The sequence below is a fragment of the Gopherus evgoodei genome, chromosome 8 (genome assembly GCF_007399415.2).
Source record: "Gopherus evgoodei ecotype Sinaloan lineage chromosome 8, rGopEvg1_v1.p, whole genome shotgun sequence".
Taxonomy (NCBI): Eukaryota; Metazoa; Chordata; order Testudines; family Testudinidae; genus Gopherus; species Gopherus evgoodei.
In genome coordinates, this window is record NC_044329.1 from 78,079,068 (window position 1) to 78,105,450 (window position 26,383).

The following is a 26,383-nucleotide window of genomic DNA, read 5'->3' on the forward strand; positions in this document are numbered from 1 at the left end:
TTGGAGTTTTAAATTGCATACTGTATTCAGGCCCCTTTCCAATGAGTGGCTTTTTTCTTCAAAGGGCTTTTAGTAAACAACCAACAAACAGTGCCCATACATCACATGGAAACTTATCCCAGTGTTCAGGAGACTTTCCCACCCAGTCTTTAGAAGATGGAAGTCCATCTTATCGTCGTTTCCAAAAAATTGGGGAGAAGAGGTCTTCCAGCAGCACAGATATCCAAGGTAGGTTTTTCATATTTCATTATACTTTCATTTCTAAATAGAAAGGTCCTCTTAAGCAAGTGTGACTGTGTCCCATTGCCAGTGATTGGATGTACCATATGATGGGTAATAGATACCAACATTTTTTTACAAGAGCTTTGTTAAGTAGCTTAGGCCCACAAAATAGCATTTGTTCAACAACAAAAAAAGCTGTATTTTAAATAAAGCTTTGTTTGCATCCTAAACACCACATGTGTGCTAGTGCATATAAACCAGTTGTGATACTGACTAGCTGAGCAATCTAGTTTCATTGCCAAAAAGAGTGAAATGCAAGTCACAGTAAATCCTCATAATACATTTATGTATTAAAATTTTTGTTTCAATAATAGAGTAAAACAAGCAATTTTAAGATACTTTTTAATCTAACGCTTAAAGAATACCCTTTTGGTTTCAGGCGGTCAGTAAAACATGACACGTCAAGTTTCTAAAACTTGTTTTTTATAGGTACTGTAAAGCTTTTTCAAGAATACTTGCAACAACTTTATTTTCAGTGGAGACTGTTTATGTAACTTGGCGTGGTTTAGCTTGCAGTGATATTCCTCTTTTTCTACAACCCTGCTTGAAAATGCCCTCAGTTAAGAGCATTCACAGCCGGCTGTGTTTAAGTCTTGTTGTTTTGTTTTTTAAAGCAGTGCGAGGACCCCCGCCATTCAGATCGTGGTCAGTTGGCAACCAAAGTGGAGGAATGTGCAGTGACTCTGAAAGTGCAGGAGGAAGCAGCGAATCACGATCCATGGACTCTCCATCTGCTAGTCCAGGTACAGCTCATTGCCAGTTACACTTGGATTTGAAATCCTCTCATTGAACCTGACCCAGAGTCTCTTTGAATCTGAATTCTTCCATTGACACTTTAGTGGAAGTTAGATTGAGCCCATATTGAGAATATGCAGTTGGGCAGGTTGTATTTTCAAGAGTCTGAAAATACGTCTTCTCTTCCATAGCGGATTTTAAGAGAAGGCTTCCCCGAACACCATCTACTGGCACTATGTCATCTGCAGATGATCTTGATGAAAGGGAACCACCTTCTCCTTCAGACTGTGGTAATGTACTATGTTTTTGAGCCCTATATTCCACTAAATTAGTGGAAGGCTTTTGTTGGTCTTGAGTGATTGTGTGTTTAGCTGCTTTGTGTAAAATCAAACTGAATCCATCTAAAGTTGACATGCTCACAAAATTGTTTTATACAGTCAAAAAGGAGTATCTCGGTCATCTAGTTAATTTCTATGAAATAGTATAGTATTGTCCTTTCTATATTTAGATTAATGTACTATCTTCATTTGAACACTTCTAATGATGGTGCTTCATTGATCACCCTTGGCTCATGTTATCTCAGCATCTGATGCCAAGGAGTTTTCAGCATTAGTGCTCACAATAAGAGCTACACTGCTGGATGCCAAGTATTTGTGTCTTCTCTATATTGCCAGGTACAACACCCAGACAAGGAGAGAGAGTTATCTGCAAGATCCAAATATTTAGGATGTTAACTGAGGTTTTATCCTTTAAGTCCAGTTGGCTTGGCATCATATTTGATGCCCCCAGCTTAAATGTGAAAAACATACTGTTAGGTTGATGTGGCGAGTTTTTGACAGTATGACAGCCTTGGAGAAACAAAACCAAATACCATTTGAGCTTCTAGACAGTTTTCTTATATTTCATAAAACCTAACTGAAAGCACAGAATTATGAGGAAGATTTTACGTTTTTGAGGCTTGTCAACATTCATTTGAATAAAAACTTAGAGTTACATTAAATAACAAGTCACAAGAATTTCCAGTGATGGCACAAATTTTCTAGAACTCTAAAACACTTATCTCTGGGATCATAGGAGTGGAATAGAATTATTTAGAGGTCTCTGTGTATTTTGATATTCTCTTTTGTGTCTGTAAATATAATTTGAATAGATTTATGGCAGTGAAGAAGCATTAGTCAAAGGATGTCTAGAGTATTTTAACCATTATAGGCCAAATTCTGTAAAGGCAGGTTCCATTTTTGTATGTGCAATTATTTGGGCACATATGATGGAACTTGCACAGCTAGCTGACTGAATTATAGGGGTAATCAGTTAGAAATCTAAATGCCATCATTTTAAACCCATAGTTAATCATGGGCACAAAATTGGACTCTGAGACCATTTATTAATATGATTGATTAAAGTTTATATTAGGGCTGATTATTCAACTATTAATTTCTATGTATTATGCAGGTTATATAATATAGTATTGCTTTCACAGGTTTGGTGTCATAGTTATTTCCTGAAAGATGATTACTGGTTATGGAGTAATGTAACTTAATCTGTTTCCTCATAATATATGTTTGACCAGTTATTTTGGAAATTATTGTAACAGCAAAATTTTGTTTCAAGGTTTAAATGACTTAACGTCTGAAATTGCCAGTTCACCGGGACCTTTTAGAAACACTCTTCTGTCCAAGGCAGCTCAAACGCACAAGCTGCGAAAGTTGAGGGCTCCATCTAAATGCAGAGAATGTGACAGTCTAGTGGTATTCCATGGAGCAGAATGCGAGGAGGTAAGAGGCTGGAAACACTGCGGTATATTGTACAGCTGCTGATTGTTGGCGTTCATGTGAAGATGAAGGGGAAGTTTAACACTCATATTCTGTTGGTAGCAATTATCTACAAATTCTCAGACAACGTTGTGACCTTTTAGCATTAACATGTAGCCAAAGAGCAAGGCACTACAGAACTGTAAATTTGCCCTCTGGACAACATATGTGATAATATAAACAAACTCTAAATATGAAACATTAGTGCTGTCCAATTATGTTGAGGTACGTTGACGTTATTTTTCTTATGTATCTTATTTCTTGTAGTGCTCACTCACTTGCCACAAGAAATGTTTAGAGACTTTAGCTATTCAGTGTGGGCACAAAAAACTGCATGGAAGACTTCATTTGTTTGGGGTGGAATTTGCTCAAGCTGCTAAAAATGTCCCTGGTGGCATCCCTTTCATCATCAAAAAATGTACCTCTGAAATTGAAAGCAGAGCCCTGAATGTAAAGGTACAGCTTAACTCATCATTATAAAATTTAAATACTAACAGTCCAGTCTAAAAATAGTTTAAACTACTAATACTGTATTGTCACATTCAAATCTGTGTTTCACAGCTGCAGTTAGAGCAAAAAACATTTTCTTTGTTATGTTTTTTGATTGTTTTTTCTCTCCTCCCCTTCCCCCCACCCCACATTTCAGGGTATCTATCGTGTGAATGGAGCCAAATCAAGAGTTGAAAAGCTTTGTCAAGCTTTTGAAAATGGAAAGGACTTGGTGGAACTGTCAGAGCTCTATGCACATGACATCAGTAACGTCCTTAAATTATACCTTCGTCAGGTCTGTACTCTGACCGCTCTAGAGTCCAGATGGCAAAGCAAAGCTATTGTTATAGCAAACCTCTTCTTCTGTGAAAGTGGAGAAAAATACTTTTCAGTAACCCTGTAATTGTTGAAGAAAATTTGTTGAATAGAATATCCTGTATTTTCAGTCTGCAAATTGGATTTCATGGTGCTAGGCAATGGCAATAATGAAACTATCATTAGAATTGATACTATATTGTGCTTTTCCACTCAAGGCAGCATACATAAGTATTGATGCCATTTGCGGAAGTCTTTCTCCCACCCCCCACCCCCCCCAGTAGCCACTTTCTAGTGAGGTTCAGTTTTAAAATTAATTTGGGGGCATGATGCACCTTTTTGACATTAATAAAAATTCATGTGAAAGCACAATCTAGCTTTTTTTAAGTAGTAGCCACATTTATTAAAGGTCTGACCAAAAAATTGGGATTAAACGCCTATAAATGAGTGTCATGTTCCATAAAATGGCCAATACAGCATGAATAGACCATTTTCTTTGGGGAAGAATTCCATCTTAAAGCTTTAAAGGTGACTCGGGAACACAAGTCCCAGTGGCTTTCAATGGGATTTGTACTCATTGAGTTTCTTAGGTGCTTTTGAAAATGCCACCTTAGCCTTTCACTGCTACTTTAACAGATAGTCAAAATCTCTGTGCATTAAAATTGGGATTTCTTGTGGCACTATAGGATAACTGAATTTTAATTTCAATCACTTCAAAAGAAAATCTGAAAAATAAGTAACTTGACTACCTGCTGTCTTATTACTTCCCATGTGTCTAATCCTTTCAGTGCAGTTCTAGCTAGGCCTGACTGTTAAGAGTGATTCTTATGTGCTGAAAACACACACACACACACACAAGTGCTGGAAACCTGTAATTAAGACACTTCCAAGCTCTAGGAAAACATTTTTACCTTGAAGTGCATTCTTTGTGGTGTTAAAGTTAATTTCAGTACAATTAGGCTGTAAAATCTGACTGGCCATGGATTTCTCGGGGATTATTACATGCCTGAGGTATATTGTGAGGCAGAGTGACTTTAGCCACCCAAGAAGTACCGTAATCCCCTAGAAGTGCTATATTTTTTGAGGCCAGTTGAAATAACGGGTTAATGTTCCAGCCTTTCATATCTGGAGACTTTTCTTCAAATCTGTTTGGAGTCACAGGTAAAACTAGTTTGCCTTCTCAGCTTGGTCCTTGGCAAATGGTGTATCCTACCAATGAACCACCTCACAGTTAGTGTTTGTTCAGGACATGGCCGAGGTATCAGTGTTTGTTTTTAGATGCAGTGATAAAATTGTGAGAGGAAGCCTGTCCAAATTTTAAATGAGGATAGGTGGCGGAAGGAAGAGCAGTACACTCTTAAAGGTACCAATGGTACTTGAGACTTCCAGTACCCCCCATGTTAGTGAGAGTTCAAAGAAAGTGCTCTCCTGAGTTAAATCCTATTGTTAACACTGCTGGTGATTAAAACTGATTTTTAAAAGATCTGTTTAATTTTGCTATTTTGTGTTATCTGAGTGTGGGCAGTGAAAATAGTCCAAGTCACTTAATCTTTTTTATGCTGCTGTCCTTTTGAGACTCTCTTCAGATTCTCATGAACTACTGCAATGCACAGCAAGGGAATATTTAATTGGAGAACATTTTCACTGGAATTTTAAAAAGAACAAAAACAATAGAAATGTTAGAAAGCTATGTTAAAATTGTTTTTGTAACAATTATGGACCAAATTTAGCAGCAATATTGTGTATAATATAACACAACATATACTACTTCAGTGCCTTTGATTCTGTCATGCTCATGCTGTGTCATAGTGTTTATATACACACATTGTGTGTGTCTGCACGCATGTGCAATATTACAATAATATGCTACTCCATAAGTCACTGATGTAATATGTGCCTCTTTACCATGAACATTCATTATTTGAGGCTGTTATTTACTAGCACAATGCCATGGTATTTTGAGAGGAATGTTTGTTTGTTTTTTAATCCAGGCCCCTCTCTTTGCTACGTTGTGGTGTGAATTCTAAGAGCAGTGATTAAAAATCCCTTCCAGGAAAGGAAAGGCTCTAGACTAGACAGCAGTTGGTAGTAGACAGGAAGGAAATAGACGAGATAAAATGTGGACATTAATATATTTCTAACATATTCTTATTCTTAGCTCCCAGAACCTTTGATTTTGTTTCGGCTTTACAACGAATTCATTGGACTTGCGAAAGAGAGTCAGAATGTTAATGAGGAACTGGACATGAAACAGACTAGCCCCAGATCAAAGAAAAGACAGTCAGTTTGTATTGAACTGAACAGAATAATCATCAAAATGAAAGATCTCCTCAAACAGCTGCCTATACCAAACTATAACACTCTTCAATACCTTATAGGACATCTTCACAGGTGAGAGACAGACCTTCAAGGTAACCTGCAAATGTTGTTTTGAAAAATAAGCAGTGTTATGTACTGCAGGCTAAGAAAAAAAAATTTAAGATAATGTGCCCACAGTTTTGGATGTCTATCCTGAATATTAGAGTTTCATTTGTAAATGTAGATCCATTCATTTTCAAAATTAGTTTATGTTCCTTAAGGATAAACCACCGATCTGACTTGAATCTAGACTTTCTGGATGTATTGCCTGAAAATGAGAACCGGCCTCCTGATTATTTTTTTCCCTCCCATAGAAATTGTACCCCGTGCTGCACCTCAAACAGAAGGTTTATGTATGTAGCCATTTGCTGTTGCCAGAGAAGAAATTTTGGCAAAGTGACTGGCAAAAAAGATAGATCTTCTATTTCTTCTGAATGGCTAGTGTTTCTCTGGAAAGAGGCAGGTCTGCATTTGGGTGGGCCAGTCAGTCATTACATTCAGGCACTTCAGAGGCAGGCTGGTGTCTTGGCCAGCAGGCAAGACATAAATTTATATTTTGTTTGAGACCAGCATTTGGTTGTCCCATCCCTGTTGTCAGACGACAATGGGTTTTTTTCTTTTCCTAACCTGATATTCTGAAAGCTGCTTCCTTACCAATACTGCTGTTTGGGCATTCAACATATCAGGAACACTAAACCTACGCATCTTCATTTTTTGGTTCCCTGGAACTATGACCAACCACCTCCTGTTCTGTCATTCTACACGGTTCTGCAAGGTCCTAGCTACCACAGAATCCAGCTAGAGCATGGAGGTGAACAGTGGGGAGCGTGGGAGAGAAGAAAGAGTCAGGTTAACATCAAGTGATGATGCAGAGTTGCAAAATTTATATAATTTTAAACGACTAGGAGCCACTTTGCGTCCTGTAAGCCTTAGAGCAGCTGGAGATGGTCAGTGGAGAATTCTGTCTGTGCAGGGAAACTCTTTGCCTGTATATAGCAGTTGAAGGTGACTCCATTCTCTTCCCACCCCCAGCATATAATGCATTCTGAGGAGGGGGCATGGTGGAGCAGAGTTCCACTACACCAATTCTCTATGAGCACAGGGGTCAGGTGGCTCTGAATCATGGAGCCACAACTGACTCCCTGAAGCTACCACTTCACTACATGGGAACTTGGACTGGATACAGTGGGTGAATCAGGATCTATTGTTTTTTTAATGCATATTTTAAAAAAAAAACCTAGAACTTTGCAGAACTACCTAGTACATTTTAACAACCATTTTCCAGCTTTGCTTTCCCATCCTCAGCATCAGGTCAAGGCTCCTATGGTAAGGCTGATATAAAGTTAGGTTACATGGTAGGGCTGATTGTTAAACTGTCACATCATGCTGTTACATGACAGTTGTGCATAGAGCTCTCTGGCTACAGCTTCATGATAACGAAGGGAAAGTCAGACTTAGTGACTGATTTATCAGAGCTGCTGAGCACCCACAAATATCACTGAAATAAACAGGAGCCAAGGGTGCTCAGTACCCTTGAGAATCAGGTCAAACATATTTAGGCATCCACTGCTGAAAGTTTGGCCTTGGCAACATTTTTAAGAAGTTACATATACACTTAAGTCCGTCGTTAAGTTTAATGTATTTATTCATCAATAGGAGTGTACAGTACTGTGTGACCAGAATGACACTGATTGACATCTTAAAGGTGAACTGCAAAGCTAAAACAAAGTATAAAAGTATAATAATATAATAATATGTGTTGGATGTCATCTCCCACATCCTGATTAATGGTATCTGGCACAAGTCACTTCTAATGTACTTTTCATAAGTTGAATTGGAAATGTGCTTCCATGCTGAATACTGCCTTCCCGGTTGTAGGTAAGAGCACCCAGCCTATGGGTGGGCTTTGTAGTTCTTTTCAGCATAGTTGTTGAAAAATACAGTATCTGTAGTATTATTTCCAAAGAAGTAAAAACCCTCTATAACCTGACACATTTTCTTTTATACAGAGTGACTGAACAGTCTGATGAAAATAAAATGTCAGCTAGCAATCTTGGCATAATATTTGGCCCAACTCTAATCAGGCCACGACAGACAGATGCCGCAGTTTCACTCTCTTCGCTTGTGGACTATCCATATCAAGCTCGAGTGGTAGAGCTGCTCATAACTTACTATGAAAAGATCTTTGATGTTTTGCTGCAGCCACTCTCAACTGCAATTCAGTCTGAAGAAAATGCTGCTCCATTTAAAACTGCTTCATCAACAGGAGAGAACGAGCCACAGCAGCAAAGGAAGTCATTTATTGCTGTAAAGGAAGTGAGTAACTGTTGTGAAACTAGAATTGATAGCATGTTGAAGGGTGTGGAATTGAGCTGCATTTTTGAATGTTGCATGCATCATGCTGAAATCTTTTAACATTTTAGTCCTGAGAGATATTTTTCTTAAATTTTCATTCACTTCTGATGTGATTTCTATTGACAGGGCATCCTGCTAATTCCAAGTGAGAGTAAAGCTTCAGAAACTGCTTCATCATTTGAGCAACTGGATGACAGCAAGAACACAAGAGAGAGATCAGATGCATCTGTGACTGGTTAGTGGCTCTTTGTGAATCTTGGCAGTATATTCCATGTGAACAAATACCAATCATAAATACATTAGGATGAATTACATCTTTTTACTCTGTGAAGATGAATTAAGTGCCAACAAGGGAAAAGTCTGCTAAACTCCCAAAGCTACTTGGCATTCACTGTTCTGATGTACCCTTCATCTTTTATTAGAAGAAGGAAGGAAGGTCTAAATGCTTCAGGTGGCCCTGAAGAAGCCTGTATTCATGGAGTCATATACCTGGTGTGTGCGGTTTAAAAAGAAAAAAAAGCAACAGCTCTTTAGTATGTTAGGCTAAATGTTAACAGGCTGTTGCAGTCTTTAGATTGTTGTATTTATATAGGTGATTTTAGCAAAGGGAGTGGGGCCCAGGAGCAAAGATGTGTTTAACAGCTGCTTTTCTATTCTTCCCTAGAATGTATCTCACTGCCACTCACTGGAACTAAAGAGGTGGACTTTGGCAAGAGGAATTCTCCATCAGAACCCCCAGCTACCACAGTTCTGGATATTAATATTCTTACCTCAAAAGAGCCAGGTTAGCTGCTTTAAATACATAACCATTTTCCAAAGAACATTTTTGCAGGTCTGCCTTGTGCTAGATAGTTTTTGTGCAAAAAACAGTAATACATTTGTGCATAGATATAATAACAACTATTTGCCTACTGCTGGCTACACACAGCTCTTTTTACAGTAGCAAATAACTAAATTAAAATTTGGGAGCAATGGAGGAGAGGATGGCACTGCAGCAGAAAATATACTTTGTTGTTGTCTAGACAAGCTAAATGTCTCCTTGGGCAATACCTCTTTGAACATCTGCCTAAATCTAGGTTAGGCTGTCTGCAGCCCCACTTCCTGGGAGAAGAGTCAGGCAAAACAGTGCCTCACCACAAATTTGGCCAATTAAAGCCCAGGCCTGGAGCAGTCCATCACCCCTCTCCAGATTCCATGTGTGTATTATCCAAGCTTGAGTAGAAAAGTGTGGGATGCTCAAAGCTCACTCTTGCCAATAACTGCAATTCCTTGCTGTGCAATTTTTTCCCCTTTTGTGGCTTACATTATGAAAAAGACACACTTTACCAGGACTCTGTTCAGATGCAGTAGTCCAGTATTTGTTTTATCTGTACTGGATTTGTATTAGGTACCTTCAAAAGAAGTAGGCTTATTAGTTAATAAATAATACAATGAAACAGTGGTCCAGCAGGATTAGTTAGTGTTATCCAGCATGATGAGGCAAAATCCCTTATTCTTCTGAATAAGCTGTAAAGTATACATCTGGATTAAAAAGTGTATTTTTAGGGTTTGTTGCTTCCACGGAGGTGGGGTGGCGCATGTTGGTGAGTACTTGGAATTGCACAACCACCTCAATCTCTTTTTAAAATGTGTGTGTAGTTTCCATGGCACTTCGTACTTGATTCTATCAAATTCTTGTTCTTTGAGTCCAATAGACTGGAGAAGGGGAAACATACAACTTCTAGGAAATGCTATTTCAACAGTTATTTTGGTGGTGAAGGGCTTGGTAACAATGCGTTGGGGTTGGTTTAAAAAACACTTGTGGAATTGCAGTCTAACTCCTTACAGGCACTAATGGGTTCTACAGTGACTTGTTGCCTCAATTTCGAGGTCACAAAATTCAAAATAAACTTATTTCTTTTTCTTCAGCTATCATATGCAGTTGGGTATATTAATAAGCCCAAATGGTCAAAGTTGCACTGAATCTGTGACGTATTATCTAGTGAAAATGACAAAGTAAAACTCATTTGTGTTCCCTCTAGGCAATGCTCTGACTCCAGTTTTAGACAAAGACAATGAACTCTGTCTTGCTCTAGCTGAAGATGGCTGTAAAGTCAATAATTTGCTACCTATAAAACCTAGTCGCCAAATAACCAAAGTCCAGTTACGATCTCCAAGGACAAAGCCAGTTATTCGTCCTGTGAGTTTACCTGTAGATCGAATGCTTCCTCCGTGTGTTTTGAATGACAGAAACTCAGGAAATGTAGCAGTTTTAAGTCCAGAAAAGCTTGGCAGGAGTCCTACCATTGAAGAGGTTTCAGAGACTAAGGCACTTCCTGCTGTTAATGCCTATTGCAGACTTTCTTGTTACGACACACAGACTCTGAGGAAAACTTGGGACAAGCAGTATAAACAGTATGATATGACTCCAAGGACAGCAATGATTATGACCAATATACCCCAAGAGAACCGAGCACATGAGAGTGGGAATGCATCTGCCTTATCTTCATCCTACAGCATTGGTAACAATTCAGTGAATGCCATACTTCCCAATAAGCCATGCACTGGACCTGTCAGATCTGTGAGGATGACAACAGAAGGGAATGGTCCAGATTCTAATCCTCTTGCTGCTTTCAGACCACCAAGAACTTTGCAGCCACCACCAGGAACTTTTTATAAACCACCTTCTAATAACAAAGCCAAGCAAAATGAGGAGCAAAATGTTCCTAATGCTTGTGCGGCAGCCAGTGCTAGCTCTGTTCTTGCCCAGGATAACACTGTGAAACTAATAAGGAACTCTGCACTTGTATCAGGTGCTCCTGGAAAGTGTGCAAATCAACAAAAAATGAGCTCAGAGGACCTTCATCCTGTAGACCTGAAGCCCACCTATAAGAGACTAAGACCAAAACGTATGCAAGAATTAGAACACAGGGAAGCTCATTTTGTATAGGGCAGCAAATACTTGTTGGAATGTTAATACAATTTACTGATCTTGTCCATATAGATTTTTTTTCCTCCTCTCCCATTGAGGATCCCACTTTTGTGCCATACTGGAAATTATCTATATATATACACACAACACAGCATTTTAAAAGTGGGGGAGGAAACTGTTAAGGAAAAATGAAGTTGAATTTTTTTAATTCAGTACATTTTCATAAAGGTCTATTTAAATGCATTCCCAGTGTAGATAGAGGTACAGAAAGTGTACAGTAAGACACTGAGCTTCAATTCCCTGGGTGAAATGAAATATTTATAGCAAGAAATGATTGCTCTTTTGTGCAGCAATGGAAGGAGCCATTTTTCAATATGAATTTGTACTAAAGGTGGAGAGTTTGATGCTCAGCTGTTTAAGCATAAACCAAAGCTTGTGCTTTGCTCTGTAAAGCTTCTGTTCAGTTTTCCAGTCTTTGCAATTAAAGCTTTGCTCCGGAATAAATTACATACTGGCCAACATGGCCTATAATTGTGTATTATATATGTATATTTTATGCCAATATGTTCATCTGTTGCCAGTTTTCAGTGTTGTCACTTTAATGTTATTTGTACAGAAAGATGCACTTACTGAGCTGTAGTAGTGAAAACCAGAAATGACTTCATATCCAGTTACAGGTAGTATAACTTAGTGAGTGGATCAAATACACACAACTTAGCTAGTTAAGATGACCTTCGGGTGAGTACCCCTGGCAGTGGTGCTGTCCTTCCCGGTTACAAAATAGCCAGTGCTTTCCCTTGCTGTAGGCCAGTTTCACTTCTTGCCTAATGTAACTGACATGAAGAGTATAGTTTTGCGATACAGTGAAATAGGTGAAAATAACAAAAATATATGTCAGCATTAGTAGGTGCATCTATTGTTTTTTCACTTTGTATTAAATGTTTTATATGTACACTGCTATATTTGCTTAAAAAATATATTAACTTGTTAACATTTTGCTGACTCCGTGGTTTCTGTAATATTTTGCTTCTAAATTATTAAAATACAGACTTGGTCTTTGCTAGGGTTTAGTATTAATACATCTGTACTGAAATACTTTCATGTTTCAGTTTGAAAGAGGAGTCATTTTGTTCCTGCTTGAAGAAACTAAAGGTCTCATCGAACTTCCCTTCCTGAAAACAAAACCACAAACACCCTGATGCTGCAGTCAGTGGCTATATCCTGAACTTAGTTGCTGGAACAGAAATGTTAGATTCACAAAGCTGAACTTCCAGTTTCCCAGGGAAGTATTTGCAAAACTATGACAGCAGTTCTGAGATGTTCAGAAATATTTCTTTCATTTGAGCACGTGGCTTAAAAGGCAGTAGAGCAATTTATATGAGAACCTGGCTAGTAGCAAATTCTGTCTGATTTTGGCAGCAGTAGGCAGGTCAAAAATGACAAGTTAGGAGAGGTTGAAGATTTCTTCTTGAGATGTGAGAACAGGTTCCACTTCAAGAAAGAATAAGCTTGATCTGTGGGCAAAAATAGTAGGTATTCTTGAAAAGACTATGGGCAAAGTGGTGGACATGGCATAGAGCTAGTGAGAGGATGGTGATAATAAAACTTTCAAAATCTCCAGTAGACAAAATAGTGTTTACATTTAAATGTAATCATTAAATCTTTCCTCTGCCTCATCTGATTTTTTTTTCTTTCGCTTTGGGAATGTTTTACATAGTTTACTAATCTATCTTAATGACTTTTGAAATGCTAATAGAAACTATTTTTTGTGAAGTTGTAGTGCCAGTTTGGCAATTAGTATCCGTGGTCAATCTAGTCTAATAGACCATCTCTGGTAATAGTCCATACTAGATGCTTCTGAGGGGTAAGATCACCATAATGAACATAACTGTGTAATAGTATACCAGGTGGGTCTCCTAACTCTTCTGCCTTTTTTATTCCCTGAAGCTTAATCTTCGGTATTACTAGTCCATTATATCACACCACTGTTTATACCTCCAATTCCAATGCCATGCTCCCGACACACACTTCCATTCTTTTTGAACACATGAAATCTGGGCTCTACTACACCCCACCTCAGGAAGGCATAAATTATTATCTCCAAGTCACTTTAGTGTTCACTTATGACCTGTTACTTTGAATCTGGCAGAGTTTTTGCTTTCAAACCCTTTTGCTGATGTAGAGTTGGTCAAAAAATTAAACTATTTTCACTTAAAGAAAAAAGAGAACAACTTGCACTCTGTTTTAAAGGGTTAAATTGGGTCATTTTATACATTTTTTTAAATGTTACTATTACATCAAACATCAAAAATATCAGTCTTTTGTTCAAAAGCACAACTTGTATGGAGAAACACATTTTGACAATGTCGATAGCTTTCAGAGGGTTTTAAGAAAATGCCATTTTTCAGTGAAAACTTTTTAATTTCTAAATTTCAGCCACATCTAGATATAAATACTTTCCAGACATTGCCACTTATGCTGCCTTAAAATATCCTCAGCCAGCTAGGTGTAGTATCTACCATAAAACAAATGGTCACCGAACCAAAGATATTGTGTTCCTTTTTAGCATTGAGTGAGGTTTTAGACCTTGTGAAAAAGAATCCTTTAAAAACATAGCTGAAGTTTCTAGCACTCCCCTTAGACAAGAGCTATGGAAATGTAAAACACTGGTCAGGAGGGCTGGAAGAAATATGCAGCTGACATTCATTTCTGCAGCAGGAAGCTTAGTGGCGTACTAATCCATACCCACATCTCACATAAAATGAGTCATGACATTTGGGTGGGTGTTCCAAAGAATCATCTCTATCCCCAAACCCTCACGCTAGCTCTATACAGTGGGCTGTTAGGAGTCTATGTAGAGGGATAGCATGGCTTAAAAAAATGAATGTCCGCTCTCCTTGTCTGAAATAACTTCAGCCCTCTCAGACTAGCCTGGCTGCTGCTCACTCAGGCAGTTGTGGTACCATGGGAGAGCACACCAGACTGTACAGTGGCTTCTGTGAGAACTCCCCAATCCAACCATTAGGAATTGATGATTGTGGGGAAACCACTATTTCCACCCTGCTTCCCCCAGCCTCAAAAACCTAAGGAGACCCATTCTCTAACTAATCAACCAGCCCAGCACCAGTGCAGATTCACATTGTCAGCCATGCAAAAGTCAGAGGCCAAAGGTCTCTGTGCTTGCTAGGCCCACTGCTGCTGTTAGGAAAAGTTGACTAATGGGGAAGCAACACAGAGGAACTTCCATGAGGTGTGAAAGGGGGAGTCCTAGAAATGAGGAGAGATTGGAACAGGACCTGGGGACAGATGGATTTGGGGGTAGGGAAGAGTATAGAACTGATGGTGGAGGAAAGAAGTACAATTTCACTGACAGATGCACAGCAGATAGCTGAAAATGGTGAACCTCTTAGACTTACTGAAAAACTGACTGAGCAAGACCAGTCTCCTCCTGAAAGAGAGATCCCTTGATCTGTGTTTCACTTACCCTGTTGGCCAAAGCTCCTTCAGATGGTGTTTCAAATGGGGAGAAAATTAGGGTTTTTCAGTGTGTGAGAATGTGGCTGACTCTGTGTACAAGAGAATAGATTCATGTCAGTTGTGTGTGCTCGTTAATGTACTAAATCCTGAACTGTAACCTTGTATAGCAATAAGGGAAAGCCATTCCTATTCCCTCTTCTAGTTAGCTATCCACAGTGCAGGGCTGTCTAGTTTCCAAAAATAAAAAAGTGCATGGTGTCTATGAAATGTATTGGGCTCCCACAGCATAACTGATGAATGCTAGGTACAGTTTCCACTCCAAGTGCGTTAGTTATATTTCTTCCTGACAAAATATGGAGAACTATTTCTCTGTATCCTCCATATTGCCAGAAAGTGAAGAGTCCATCCAAATTCTGCACTGACTCATGCTCCTGGTAACCCTGAAGCACATCCAGTGGGAGTAAGTTATGCACTTTAGAAGCTACTACAACAAAGGTTCAATCACCTGCTAACCCCCATGCAATGGTACAGCCTCCCAAAAGGAAGCCAGTGTCAGAGTCCAGCTAATCAGCAGCTGGAGACTTATGAATATTTGAGAACTTGGGTCCTTTGCCAAGAAATGTTTTTAATGAAATCTGCCATTTTCTAGGTAGCCAGTGTAAGGAATGCAGGCTAAGTTGGTCGGTATGGCTGCTCAATCTTGTGGGAAAGATTTTTGTGACCATTTTGCAAGGCTATTCTAGCACAAAGCTGTAATATAAAACTGCTTTATTTACAGTTATTGGTGTAAATTCATTGCGCTTTAAAAATAAAATTGTCATTTAAATTTGTTTTTAAAGTATTTGAACTAATTTCTGTTCACGTTTCCCTGTATTTATGAAAATACAACAAATTGGTTCACCTTTTTGTTACTTGAAAATCTTTTCCCCCCTTTTGTGTAATTTAGAAAAATCTTGTATGCTAGGTTTCATCTGGTTAAAAAAAATATAATTTGCCATTACAAGATCACCTGCTGTTTGTGTAACAGTAGTGTTTAGGAAGCCCAGCTGAGATGGGAGCTCAGCTGTGCTAGAAAGTCCTTGCCATAACGAGCTTATTATCTAAACAGTCAAGACAGAGGGTGGGAGGGGCAATAGATGCACAGAGGTAAAGTGACCTCCCCAAGGTCACTCAGCAAGCTAGTGGCAAAGTCAGACATAGAGCCTAGTCCTTCTGACTCCCAGTCTCCTAGACCAGCGTTTAAGTGGGTCATGATCCCAAAGGGGGGGTCACACAAAAAAATTGGGATTATGAGGTGCAAACAAATTCTCACTCTGCACACTCTCACCCTTGAAGCTCCAGTATTCTGTCAGTCTCAAGACACGCACACCCATTAGTTTTATAGGCTGATCATTGTTAGCATCGATACATTTTACTTTTTCCGTAAATATAATGGGGTGGGGGATTGTGACAAATATTGACTTCAAAGAAGGGGTCAGCACACTGAATAGATTGAGACGCTGTCCTAGACCACATTACCTCTTACAAACCTTGCAGAGAAGCTGTTGGCTTTGGTTTTTAACTGGAGATGCTAATTTTATATATAATTTCTTTAGGTTTTAATGCAAATCTCATAGGGAACTCACATTTAGACAATATTCAATGCAATTAAGAGCTTATCATAATGACTGAACTGCCTTTACGATATTATCATAAGCTTGCCAACTGCGATAGGGCTTGGGGTCAGTCAGTCTGTTGTTATCCTGTGGGCAAGCCCTTTGGCAAGCTGTTTTCCATGTGCCTGATTTGCATAGTAATTACATTCTCTCTAGGTATATTACACTTATGCAGTCCTGTTGGACCTTTTGGTGGAGTGCTGATTTCCATAACTTCCTGACCCAATTAGTCATGACAACTCTGTTTTGCGGGGGTCCCTAATGCTACTGGAACTGTAGTCCTGAAATCCTTGTATCAAATGTAGCATTTGTTCAGGTCACAAGACAATTCTCAAGGAAGGATCAATTTTCTGGTGCAGGATCCGTAGTATGTGCACAGTGTACATCGTTTGTTTTTCATGCAGCAGTGCTTACACTCTCAGACTGAGTTGTTCCACATCAAGCTGAGGATTAAAACAATCTTATTACAACTGAGCTGTGTTATTTTGCAAGTGCTGACTGCTCCTAAGAGCTGCATTTCTTTCCAGCCATGCTGAACATCCCTTCAGAAACCTTTTAATTTCCTCTAGCAGGGTAATGCTCTCCATGCCTCTTCATACGTGAGGTAAGTTGGTGACTTTTCCAGGCTTTTATTGTTACTAGTTAAATCCTTGCTTTTTCTTGTAAATCCATGAATTCTTTAATTTCTGGACTCTGGCAAGGGCCTAATTGAGTCAATTTGAATGCTGACTTCACATGCTCTGTGAAGTGCTCAGAGTGTGGTAGAGAAACGAGCAAACCAGTTCAGGGTTCAATTGCAAAAGCTTTTTGAGTGTTGACTATTAATGATATGCTGCTGCTACTTATACAAAAATGAAAACAACAAAACCAAAGTGGGTGGTATCAGTACAACTCCCAGGAGGAGGCTGTAGAGGCCAACTTGTCTGTACAAAAGTTCATTTGTAAGGGGCAAATGTTGCTCTGGAAGTCCATTTCTATGATGGTGATACAAAGGAATCTGGAAAAATCTTAATGTTTGTGACTCTAAAAGAGAGAGGAACAGCCCTCGCCATTCAAAGGCATCAAAGGTCAACAGTGTTAAATAGCGTGGGCAAATCCTGCTTGCTTTCCTCACACACAACACAACTGGCCTGAATGGAATCATTCTTGTGTAAAATCAGGCTTTGGGCATAAGCAAAGAACAGATACACTATGTGTGCATCAAGCATGCTTTGGACTTGTTTTACAAGTATGTGCCCCATCCATATACGGATCTTCTATATTGCCCAACTTTCCAGGTACACGCTGCAGGAGGAATCAGTTTGTGGTGCTAAGTTGGTCCTTGTTGTGACGTGCAGTGGATTCAGTAGTACTCTGATTGCTCTTTGATTCTTAAACTGCTGTCTTTAGAAGGAGGTTTCCTTGGCCCTTTCCTCCTTCTCTTCACTGATTTTGTATCGATGATCTCTTCACATTGTTATATCAGCAACAATAGGCACAATATTGGTCCCGAGAGTTTCTCTGCTCCCCCTTCCTCTTCCACTCCCCTCCATTTCCTTCCCTCTCTCATCTCCATATTTACTTCCACCTGGCTTCATATCCCTGTAATGCCGTCTCTGATCCAGCCCATCACAACTCCATCCCTTCCTTTAAGTCTCTCTTTACGTGCTTCTTCAGAGCCTAAGAAGCACTCCAGCCCACCACAAGGGAAGTGGTCACAAAATACATAAACCCTTCCAAAACTGAAAAAGATAAAGTGAATGATACAATCAAGAAACTTATAAAACCAACAAGATACATCACCACTCCATCACTTGCTTTGTGTTGCATCCCACCCTCCATCTGTATGTTGTCATTTAGATTGTAAGCACTTTGGGGCAGTGATCTTGATATGTAGACATCTTGATTTTTAAATATTTCTCTAGAGTGTTAAGACAGTACCTTACTGGCCTGCTGTGACTCCAGGGAGAGGAATGGATTCTAATTTGCTCTTTCTGAAAATTGATCAGAACAGATCTGAGTTGAAGCCCATACTCCCTTGATGCCCTTTGTCTTATAGAGATGAACAAATAGTATCTAAAGCCCAGCTTCCCAGGGTTAGATGAGAACACATTCCTAGTATTCAAAGAAATGTTTAAAACTCGAAAGATTCTCTGCTCATACTTGCATGTCTAAAATGAATTGCTTCAGAAGAAGGGAAGTTGCTTTTGGATGATGTAGGGTCATGCTGCACTGAGGCATCTGCCCAGGCACAGACATGGGGAAAATGGCTCCTAGCCAGGCTTGTTAAGTTGTTACAGGTCTTTTTTGTGAAAGTGAAAATAGCCTTTGTGTATCAGTTCTCTACCCTTAGCCTTCATGTCTCCCATATAATGTTAATAGAAAAGGTACTTGGTTTGATGTAGGGGCAAAAAAGGACAAATTTCTGTGTGCTCATCTCACCTGTGCTGCAAAACCTCCAGGCTGGCTGGAATTCTCAAAGGAATTTAAAAGGAGTTGCTGGGGCACCCAACTCCCTTAAACTCCATTGGAAGCCCTAGCCCCAGTGAGCACGTGTCCATGGGGAATTGGCATGTGTACATACCTTTATGTGTAAGCTTAGCTTGGCAAAATGTGCAAGCATTTATTAAAATGTGGGTCCATATGGGGCTAGGAGGGGGCAGGGTTCCTGACCTCTGTCTGCAAGACAAGACATATAGTAACTAATTGTATGGAAGCTATAAATAAGTGGCATTGTCTCTGAGACTGCAGAACACTGGCAGCCTTTTTTCCACTACCACACAGAGGGGTGTATTAACTACAGTACTAGCATGAGATTGTGCAACACACACTTTATTTTTTCTAATTTTTTTCCTGCTTGTGCTTATCTTAAAAACAGCAGGGATGTGAACTCTTGTCTTCCCTAGATTTGCTGGAGGGCTCTCTCCTAAATTGGTTGGACTTATGACACTTATGGAAATTTCCCCTTTTGCAAACTGAAGGAACAAAAGTGTCCCAGTAATACTTTGCCATTTTAAAAATAGCTTCTCTGTTAAAATTGTGGCATGTTTGGAATACATGATGAAGTTGGGATGGTTTAAAGGTTTTACTGGGACTCAGGGTGACCAGCATGACTCACTTCTGGCTTTGTAATATATAAGTCATGCAGCCATCCCAAACTCATGCATGTATTATGTGAACATGTATATACACACACATCATAGAGAGTTTTACGCCATCCCTGATAAGAATAGTACAAGGGCATATCTTCAAATATGCATTTACGTTACATGCACTTATTATTATAGTCTGATATTTACTTTAAGTGGAATATCTCATTTACCAGCAACCAATAAAGGATGGTTTGGAAATCCTTAATGATAAGATGCTGACTGTAGTAGGGCTAGCTAAGATCCTGTATTCAAACTGTAGGTGCTATCAGTTTGAGTTTGCAAATCCCGGTGTGTACTGAAATGCTCCACAAAAACATTTCATGTTTGTTCTCATAAATCCCACCCTTCACACACAGCAGAAGTAGGTCACAAGCACAGCCTAGGCAAGGGAACTGAAAAGCAAATTCACCCCACCTTCCAATGTGATGGTATTATCTAATTAGGGCGATTACAGTGCAGTTTAATCTGTTTGTCAGATGCAGCCTTCTGTGCAGGCATGCGATCAGCAACCGATGCCTCCTTTCTCAGAACAATTGACTTTTGGTTACAAAGTTTAATATTCATTTCTTGAATGTGTGAAGTATTGGATTGTTGACGGCCTTGGAGACTGTCATCTGTTTATCCACAGAACAGGTGTAGCACAAGGCAGAAGCCAGGCATATTCCCCCGCTCTGCATTGCCAATGTATCTCGCCCTTGCCTGAATGGACCTCTGTCTCCAGGCCTCATTCCACCCCTCATCTCTTTGGTGAGTCTACAGCAAGGGTGCCCAGTTGTAATCTGAACATCTGTCCAACCGAAGCTAAACCAGGACCATCAAACTGATGGTAGAAGTCCCTGAATGCCCTGCATCCACACATTGTTGCAGTTAGATGGTGCCATGGTTCCTGGCAGAACTCCATGATACAACAGCTTGTGCAAGATTGCGAAAAGCCTTGGGAGCCCAGTAAAAGGCCAGCCTCCCCATTTCTAAGTCCTTTTCTCCCTGGATGAGCACTCCACTCTTGGTCCTTACTCAGCAAGAAATACTTCACCTGGAGCACAAGGCTGAGGCAGTGGAGTAGGTTGTGGCGGTGCCTGTGGAGAGCCAGAGGCTGACATGAGCAGCTGATGCTGCAATACTCATGTGCCCCAACTCGTATCGATCTGGAGCTATGCAGTACTTGTTCGTTTTGTGGAGCACTGCTTTTGGCTCTAGACCACTGGGCAAAACTGAGTTGTCCTTGAGACTTGGGATGAACCATCCAGGCCCACTATGTAACTTTTATTTACTAAACTCTAAATAAGTAGAGTAGGACACAACTTACCACTGAGCTTCTTGAATGCACCTCTGTGGAGCTCTGAGTCAGAACACAGATAATAGTCCACTTCCTTAGAGCTCTTTTAGCTCGAATGCTTGTCACTCTCACCAACAGAAGTTTGTCCAATAAAAAATATTACCTCACCCACCCTCTCTCTCTAGTATCCTGGAACCAACACGGCTACATCAACACTGCAGTCAGCTTCCTGTCAGCCTGATATACTGTATTCTTCAGTGAGCTTGTCGCTGAATTATGGAAGAAATGTTGGTAACTTTAAAATCTAGAGGGAAGAGTAGGATGGAAAGTGGACTTCATCAGCCTGCAGAGAGACATATTGGCTCTCCAGCCATATTGTGTGGCCTCTACCTTTATTTCTTCCTGTCCCTACCTCTACAGAATGATGATCCGTGAGGAAATTGAAAGGCAGACAGAGAGGACAAACTGACCTTATCTTACAGGTATTTCTGGAAATGTCAGACCTGAGAAATGCAGGGGCACAATGGAAACAAACCTAAGGTATAAAGTGAACCTGTCTGGAATCCTTAGCAAGAGTAATATGGCAACAGAACTGAGTTTTGAGAGTATACATCCATCCAATATGTCAATTATATTTAATATCCTTTATGGGCAATTGAATCTCCAAGTTACTGGGCCTGAACATCAAGAGAATCTGATTTATCTACAGAGCCTACAAAATTCCCACAAGACAATTAGGTTGTAGTAGAAAAAGGTGAGATGTATGCCACTTTATCAGACACCTAGAGCTCAGCAAAAGTGGTGAAAGTGGTATGGACTGATGAGATTTTTATATAAGGGCAAAAGATCCTTTCTTTCCCTGGATCTGTCTTGTCAAACATGCATCTAGCGAGGAATTTCTGGCATTTTAGGCAGTTTGCTGTTTAAGTTCTGAAGGGTGGTGATCATGTACAGGAACAATTTTGGAGGGAACAGGAATTTCTCAGAGCTAATGAACAAGTGAACTATTGCTAAGCAAATGGAGGGGAAGAAATCTGCAATGGATATTCTGTTGCTCAAATTCCTAAAGCAGAGTTGAGCATGCTGTAGATATTCTTTAAACTTTGTTGTTTCTATATTGCTTAGAGATACACTGGTCAGCCCTTGATAATGTGGAGTCATTGATAGTGTAGTGTTTTATAAGGGATCCCTTGCTAACCACTGAAAGAGTGGCTTTACTACCAGGCTCCAGGATAAGATAAAGGAAAGCCATTGCTTACTGCTCAGGAGCCAGTTGAGATGCACTAATTCTTATACACAATATCCTTAACTCTTTTCTAGACCCTAGTACTGCAGATCTCAGATGAAGTACGGTATAGAAAGTTCTTGACTCGTCATATGACTGTCTTCAGCCAATAAGGGACAGGGTTTTCTTTCTAGGATATAAAAATAATTCTTCTACTCTAATAGGCCAGCAAAGAAAACTGAACAAGAGCTGTTATTTTTTGATTTTCCTATAAGCAGGAACCTTGGAAGAGACTTCCCACGCTTTGCTAATACTCTTATGATAGAACTATTTTATTTTTCTTGGCCCTTTTTTGTCAAGACTCCTGGAAGGGAAATCACTTCCTGAAAAAGGAAAATTAACAAAGCACAAATGAACGCATGCAATGTATCTAGCTCACATCCTGTGTTTGCGTGAGCATCGGGAGGGAGCTAAGTAGCATTCTAAATAATAATGGACATGAATTTGCACTAGCTTTTTCATTCAAAACTGAATTACCCATTTGTAATTTGTTTCCCCCATGCCCCACCCCCAAATAAAATAAACAATTCAAGTTTTAACATGCTGGAGAATTCTATTTCTTCTAGTACCTGCTACTGGAAGCTGCCAGTTAAGATTGCTCATTAATACAACGATTTCAAGTCTACACTGATCTTTCCCGCTGGCATGCTGCCTTTAAAACTGAAGATAGAGCAAAACTAATCTCATTAGAAGTTTGCATACCTCTGAGCCTATTTCTTTATCCATGATTTTATGATAATATTTTGCTCTATTTGACCTAATAGGGCCTGTATCTGACAACTTACAATTCTCTTCTTTCTTTAGGTCTCGCCAAACCTCCAGGCAGGAGGAAGGAATACTTAGGGGATACCCTGGGTTATTCTAAACTAAAGTTGTCCTGCTGCAGAATCTGAGATCTGTGTCTCATCTCATTTCTCTGCCTAGTCCTTATATCACTCTAAGACTTTTTCCTATGCAGGAGTCCTAATCTCAGCCTGTGTAATTATAATATTTTAAAAAAGCCAAGTTCAAGGCAATCTAGCACCCACATCTTTAAAACGATTCATTTTTTTAAATAGGAAATTGAGGTTCTTTCCTTTTGTAAAGCCTTCACTAATGATGATGCTTTTGGAAGCAAAAATATATTCTCCTTCATCTTCAGAAAAATTGGAGCCATTGTTGAAATGTGACTTAATAGCTGATTGTGATCTTCCCTCTTTTGTTTTCTGTGCCAAAAATACTTCAAGTATTATTGTCATAAAGGGGACTTTAATAGTTTGTTTTAGGCCAAGAGGAAAAGTCCCTTTAAATTCTTCTTTTAATTCTTCAGCATTAGTGGATTCTTGACACTGTCAAATGAAGAATTCAGTGGTTTGTTCCTGTCTTAATAAGGGATTCCTTTGGGAATTGCCACATGATTGTTAGCTTGTCCCTTGTTAATGAGTCCCTCCCCTGATGAGGAACACTTGTATTATGACTCTTTCCCTACTACCATCAGCAAATCTAACTAACTGATTAAATTTCTAAGCAGGGTCTGGATTACCCCATTTACTGTCCCTTCTCTTCCCCAAGATTATTCCTCTTGCTGAAAATCTCAACGCGATTCAGAACACAGTGGCAAAAATACCTAGATCTCCCAGGATGAATGTAATTGTCCTGTGCGGCAGTCCTCACACTGCTTATATTCTTCTTTTGCAAGTTTCCTTTGCTGACAATAGTAAAATAGAGTACAGTGTGCCTTATATAGGACAGGCTTATGACTATCTGTATGATTAAGAGAGGCCTCATTAAGACATGAACAAGCTGATGAATGGCTCAGCTAATGGAGCCAGAAAGAGGAATAGTATATGTGGGAGACCGTGTGGGAGACCATAGCTGGCGACTCCGTGGGTGCTCCGGGTCTGGAGCACTCATGGGGAAAAATTGATGGGTGCTCTGCAGCTCCTCCTCCCGCCTCAGTTTGCCTCCGCCTCCCCTCCGCCTATTCCCTGAGTGTGCCGCGTGCCTGTTTTTCCCCCCTGGTTCCCAGCGCTTGTGCTGTGAAACAGCTGTTTCACAGTGGCAAGCGCTGGGAGGGAGTGGGGAGGAGGGGGAACTCCGTGTGCTCAGGGGAAGAGGTGGGGCCAGGGTGGGGATTTGGGGAGGGGTCCAATAGGGGATAGGGAGGGGGTGGGGTGGGGACTTTGGGGAAGAGCTTGAAATGGGGTAGGGCAGGGGTGGAGTCAGGGCAGGAGTTGCGCAAGCACCCACCAGCGATGGGAAAAATTGGCGCCTATGGTAGGAGCCATTGCCAGGCAGTATGTATAGGCATAAACACAGTCTCAAATTCCTGTCCATAGTTGTTGCAGAAGGCCTGTGGAGCAGCTTTTCCATGCGGCTGGGGGAGCTAGGCTAGGCCTGCCTAATTCCCACCCTACTGAGCTGCCTCTGCTGGGTGTGGGTGTGACACTGTATGGAATTGAGACACTGTATACCAATACCAATATTGTAAAATTGCAGTGACTTTTGCCAGATATGTCATGTAAAGCGTCAGTGAAAATGTTATGATTTGCCAAGTCTGATGATCTTGTTTATATGTTTGTATAACCTTTGTACTATAAGTTATAGATATGTATGTTATATCTGCATTTCAAAACTTGTGCTGTGTTTCTGGGTAACACCCCCAGATAGACTGACATCGGCGTGGCCTGTTCCTTGTCTCATCAAGGGTCATCAGTTGTACAATGAACCCATTGAAATAGCCAGGATCTACACCTTATGAGTCAGTAAGCATGCAGGGGCATGCCTATGGACAGAACCTATGGTTACGAGGTGTCTGGTTTTCAACTGGAATGCCCAGCTGAAAAGAGACCCTAGCAGCTCTGGTCAGAACTGCTGACTGGGCTATTAAAAGTCCAGTTTGTGCGAGGCTGGCAGGCTACCTACCTGGCTCCATGCGGTTCCCTGGAAGTGGCAACATGTCCCTTGGATCATAGGCAGAGGGACGGCCACGAGCACTCCATGCTCTGCCACTACCCCGCCCCAAGCGCCGGCTCCCAACTCCCATTGGCTGAGAACTGCAGACAATGGGAGCTGGGGAGGTGGGGCAGCATCTGCGGGGGGGAAGCAGTGCACAGAGCTGCCTGTCTGTGCCTCTGCCTAGGAGCCGAGGGACATGTTGCAGCTCGTGGGGAACCCCCCGTGGTAAGCACCGCCCAGAGCCTGCACCCCAAAATTCCTCCCGCACCCCAGCCTGGAACCACATTCCATACCCAAACTCCCTCTCAGAGCCTGCACCCCCTCCCACACCCAAACTCCTTTCCCTTAAGCCCACACCCAAACTCCTTCCATCCCTGGCTCAACTCCAGATTCTACACCCCCAGCCAGAGCCCTCACCCCTCCCTCAACTCTAACGCCCCGGCCCAGCCAGGATCCCCTCCCACACCCTGAACCCCTCATTTCTGGCTGTATTCCAGAGCCCATACTCCCAGCCCAGAGCCCGTACTGCCTCCTATACCACAATCCCCTGCCTCAGCCTGGAACCCCCTTCCACACTCTGGACCTCTCGGCCCCAGCCCAGAATCTGTGGCCCCAGCCCAGTGTCTGTACCACCTCCCACACCCTAACCCCCTGCCTCAGTCTGGAGTCTCCCCCACATCCTAAACCCCTCAGTCCCAGCCTGGAGCCCCCTCCTGCACTCCAAACTCCTCATTCCCCTCACCAGCCCAGAATCCGTACCACCTCCCATACCCCAACTCCCTGCCTCAGCCCGGAGCCCCCTTCTGGATCCCAAACACCTCATCCCCAGCCCCATCCCAGAGCCTGCATCCCCAACTGACATGCTTACCACCTCCTGCACCCCAACCCCAACCTCAATGAAAATGAGTAAAGGTGGGGGAGAGCAAGCCACGGGGGGCGGGATGGAGTGAGCAGGGGCGGAGCCTCAAAAGGGGTGGACAAGGCCTCAGGAAGGAGTGGGGAAAGGGATAAGACAAGGGTGTTTTGTGCAATTAGAAATTTGGCAACCCTAATAGAACCCTAAGGCTTTTCCATGCTGGGTGCTGTGAAGCTTTTGTTTAGGGCACAGGAAGTACAACAAGCCACATGGCAAAAGGAATATAAAAGGCATCTGCATCATCTCCAATTTGTCTTCATTCTTGCTTCTTACCTCTGGAGTAACTTTTCTGCAAACTGATGCTCTGAACAAAGGACTGAATGACTCATCCAAGCTGTGGATGTGTTCCTAGACATTCAAGCCACCAAATTCACCAATATTGCTAAGAACCTGATACATGGACTTTGAGTTTCTGTATGTATCTGAGTGCTTTATCATTTAGCTCTCCAG

General features: G+C 41.0%; 2 protein-coding genes across 5 annotated transcripts in view; both read left to right on the top strand.

Annotated features, from left to right (window-relative positions):
* Positions 1-12,249, top strand: part of ARHGAP29 (Rho GTPase activating protein 29) — a 76,617-nt gene extending 64,368 nt beyond the window's left edge. For 3 of the 4 annotated variants that reach the window (XM_030572608.1, XM_030572609.1, XM_030572610.1), the window contains exons 14-24: positions 65-228; positions 897-1,025; positions 1,209-1,307; positions 2,629-2,792; positions 3,096-3,284; positions 3,475-3,612; positions 5,791-6,023; positions 8,000-8,306; positions 8,472-8,580; positions 9,010-9,129; positions 10,367-12,249. In XM_030572608.1, coding sequence (XP_030428468.1) covers positions 65-228; positions 897-1,025; positions 1,209-1,307; positions 2,629-2,792; positions 3,096-3,284; positions 3,475-3,612; positions 5,791-6,023; positions 8,000-8,306; positions 8,472-8,580; positions 9,010-9,129; positions 10,367-11,274 — 2,560 coding nt within the window. In that variant the 3' untranslated portion in view covers positions 11,275-12,249. The remainder of the gene's footprint in view (positions 1-64; positions 229-896; positions 1,026-1,208; positions 1,308-2,628; positions 2,793-3,095; positions 3,285-3,474; positions 3,613-5,790; positions 6,024-7,999; positions 8,307-8,471; positions 8,581-9,009; positions 9,130-10,366) is intronic. The other variant, XM_030572611.1, reaches the window with a different exon arrangement.
* Positions 12,250-16,930: 4,681 nt separating this feature from the next.
* Positions 16,931-26,383, top strand: part of ABCA4 (ATP binding cassette subfamily A member 4) — a 134,251-nt gene continuing 124,798 nt past the window's right edge. The window contains exon 1 of the mRNA XM_030573245.1: positions 16,931-16,992. The gene's annotated coding sequence lies outside the window, so the exon portion shown is untranslated. The remainder of the gene's footprint in view (positions 16,993-26,383) is intronic.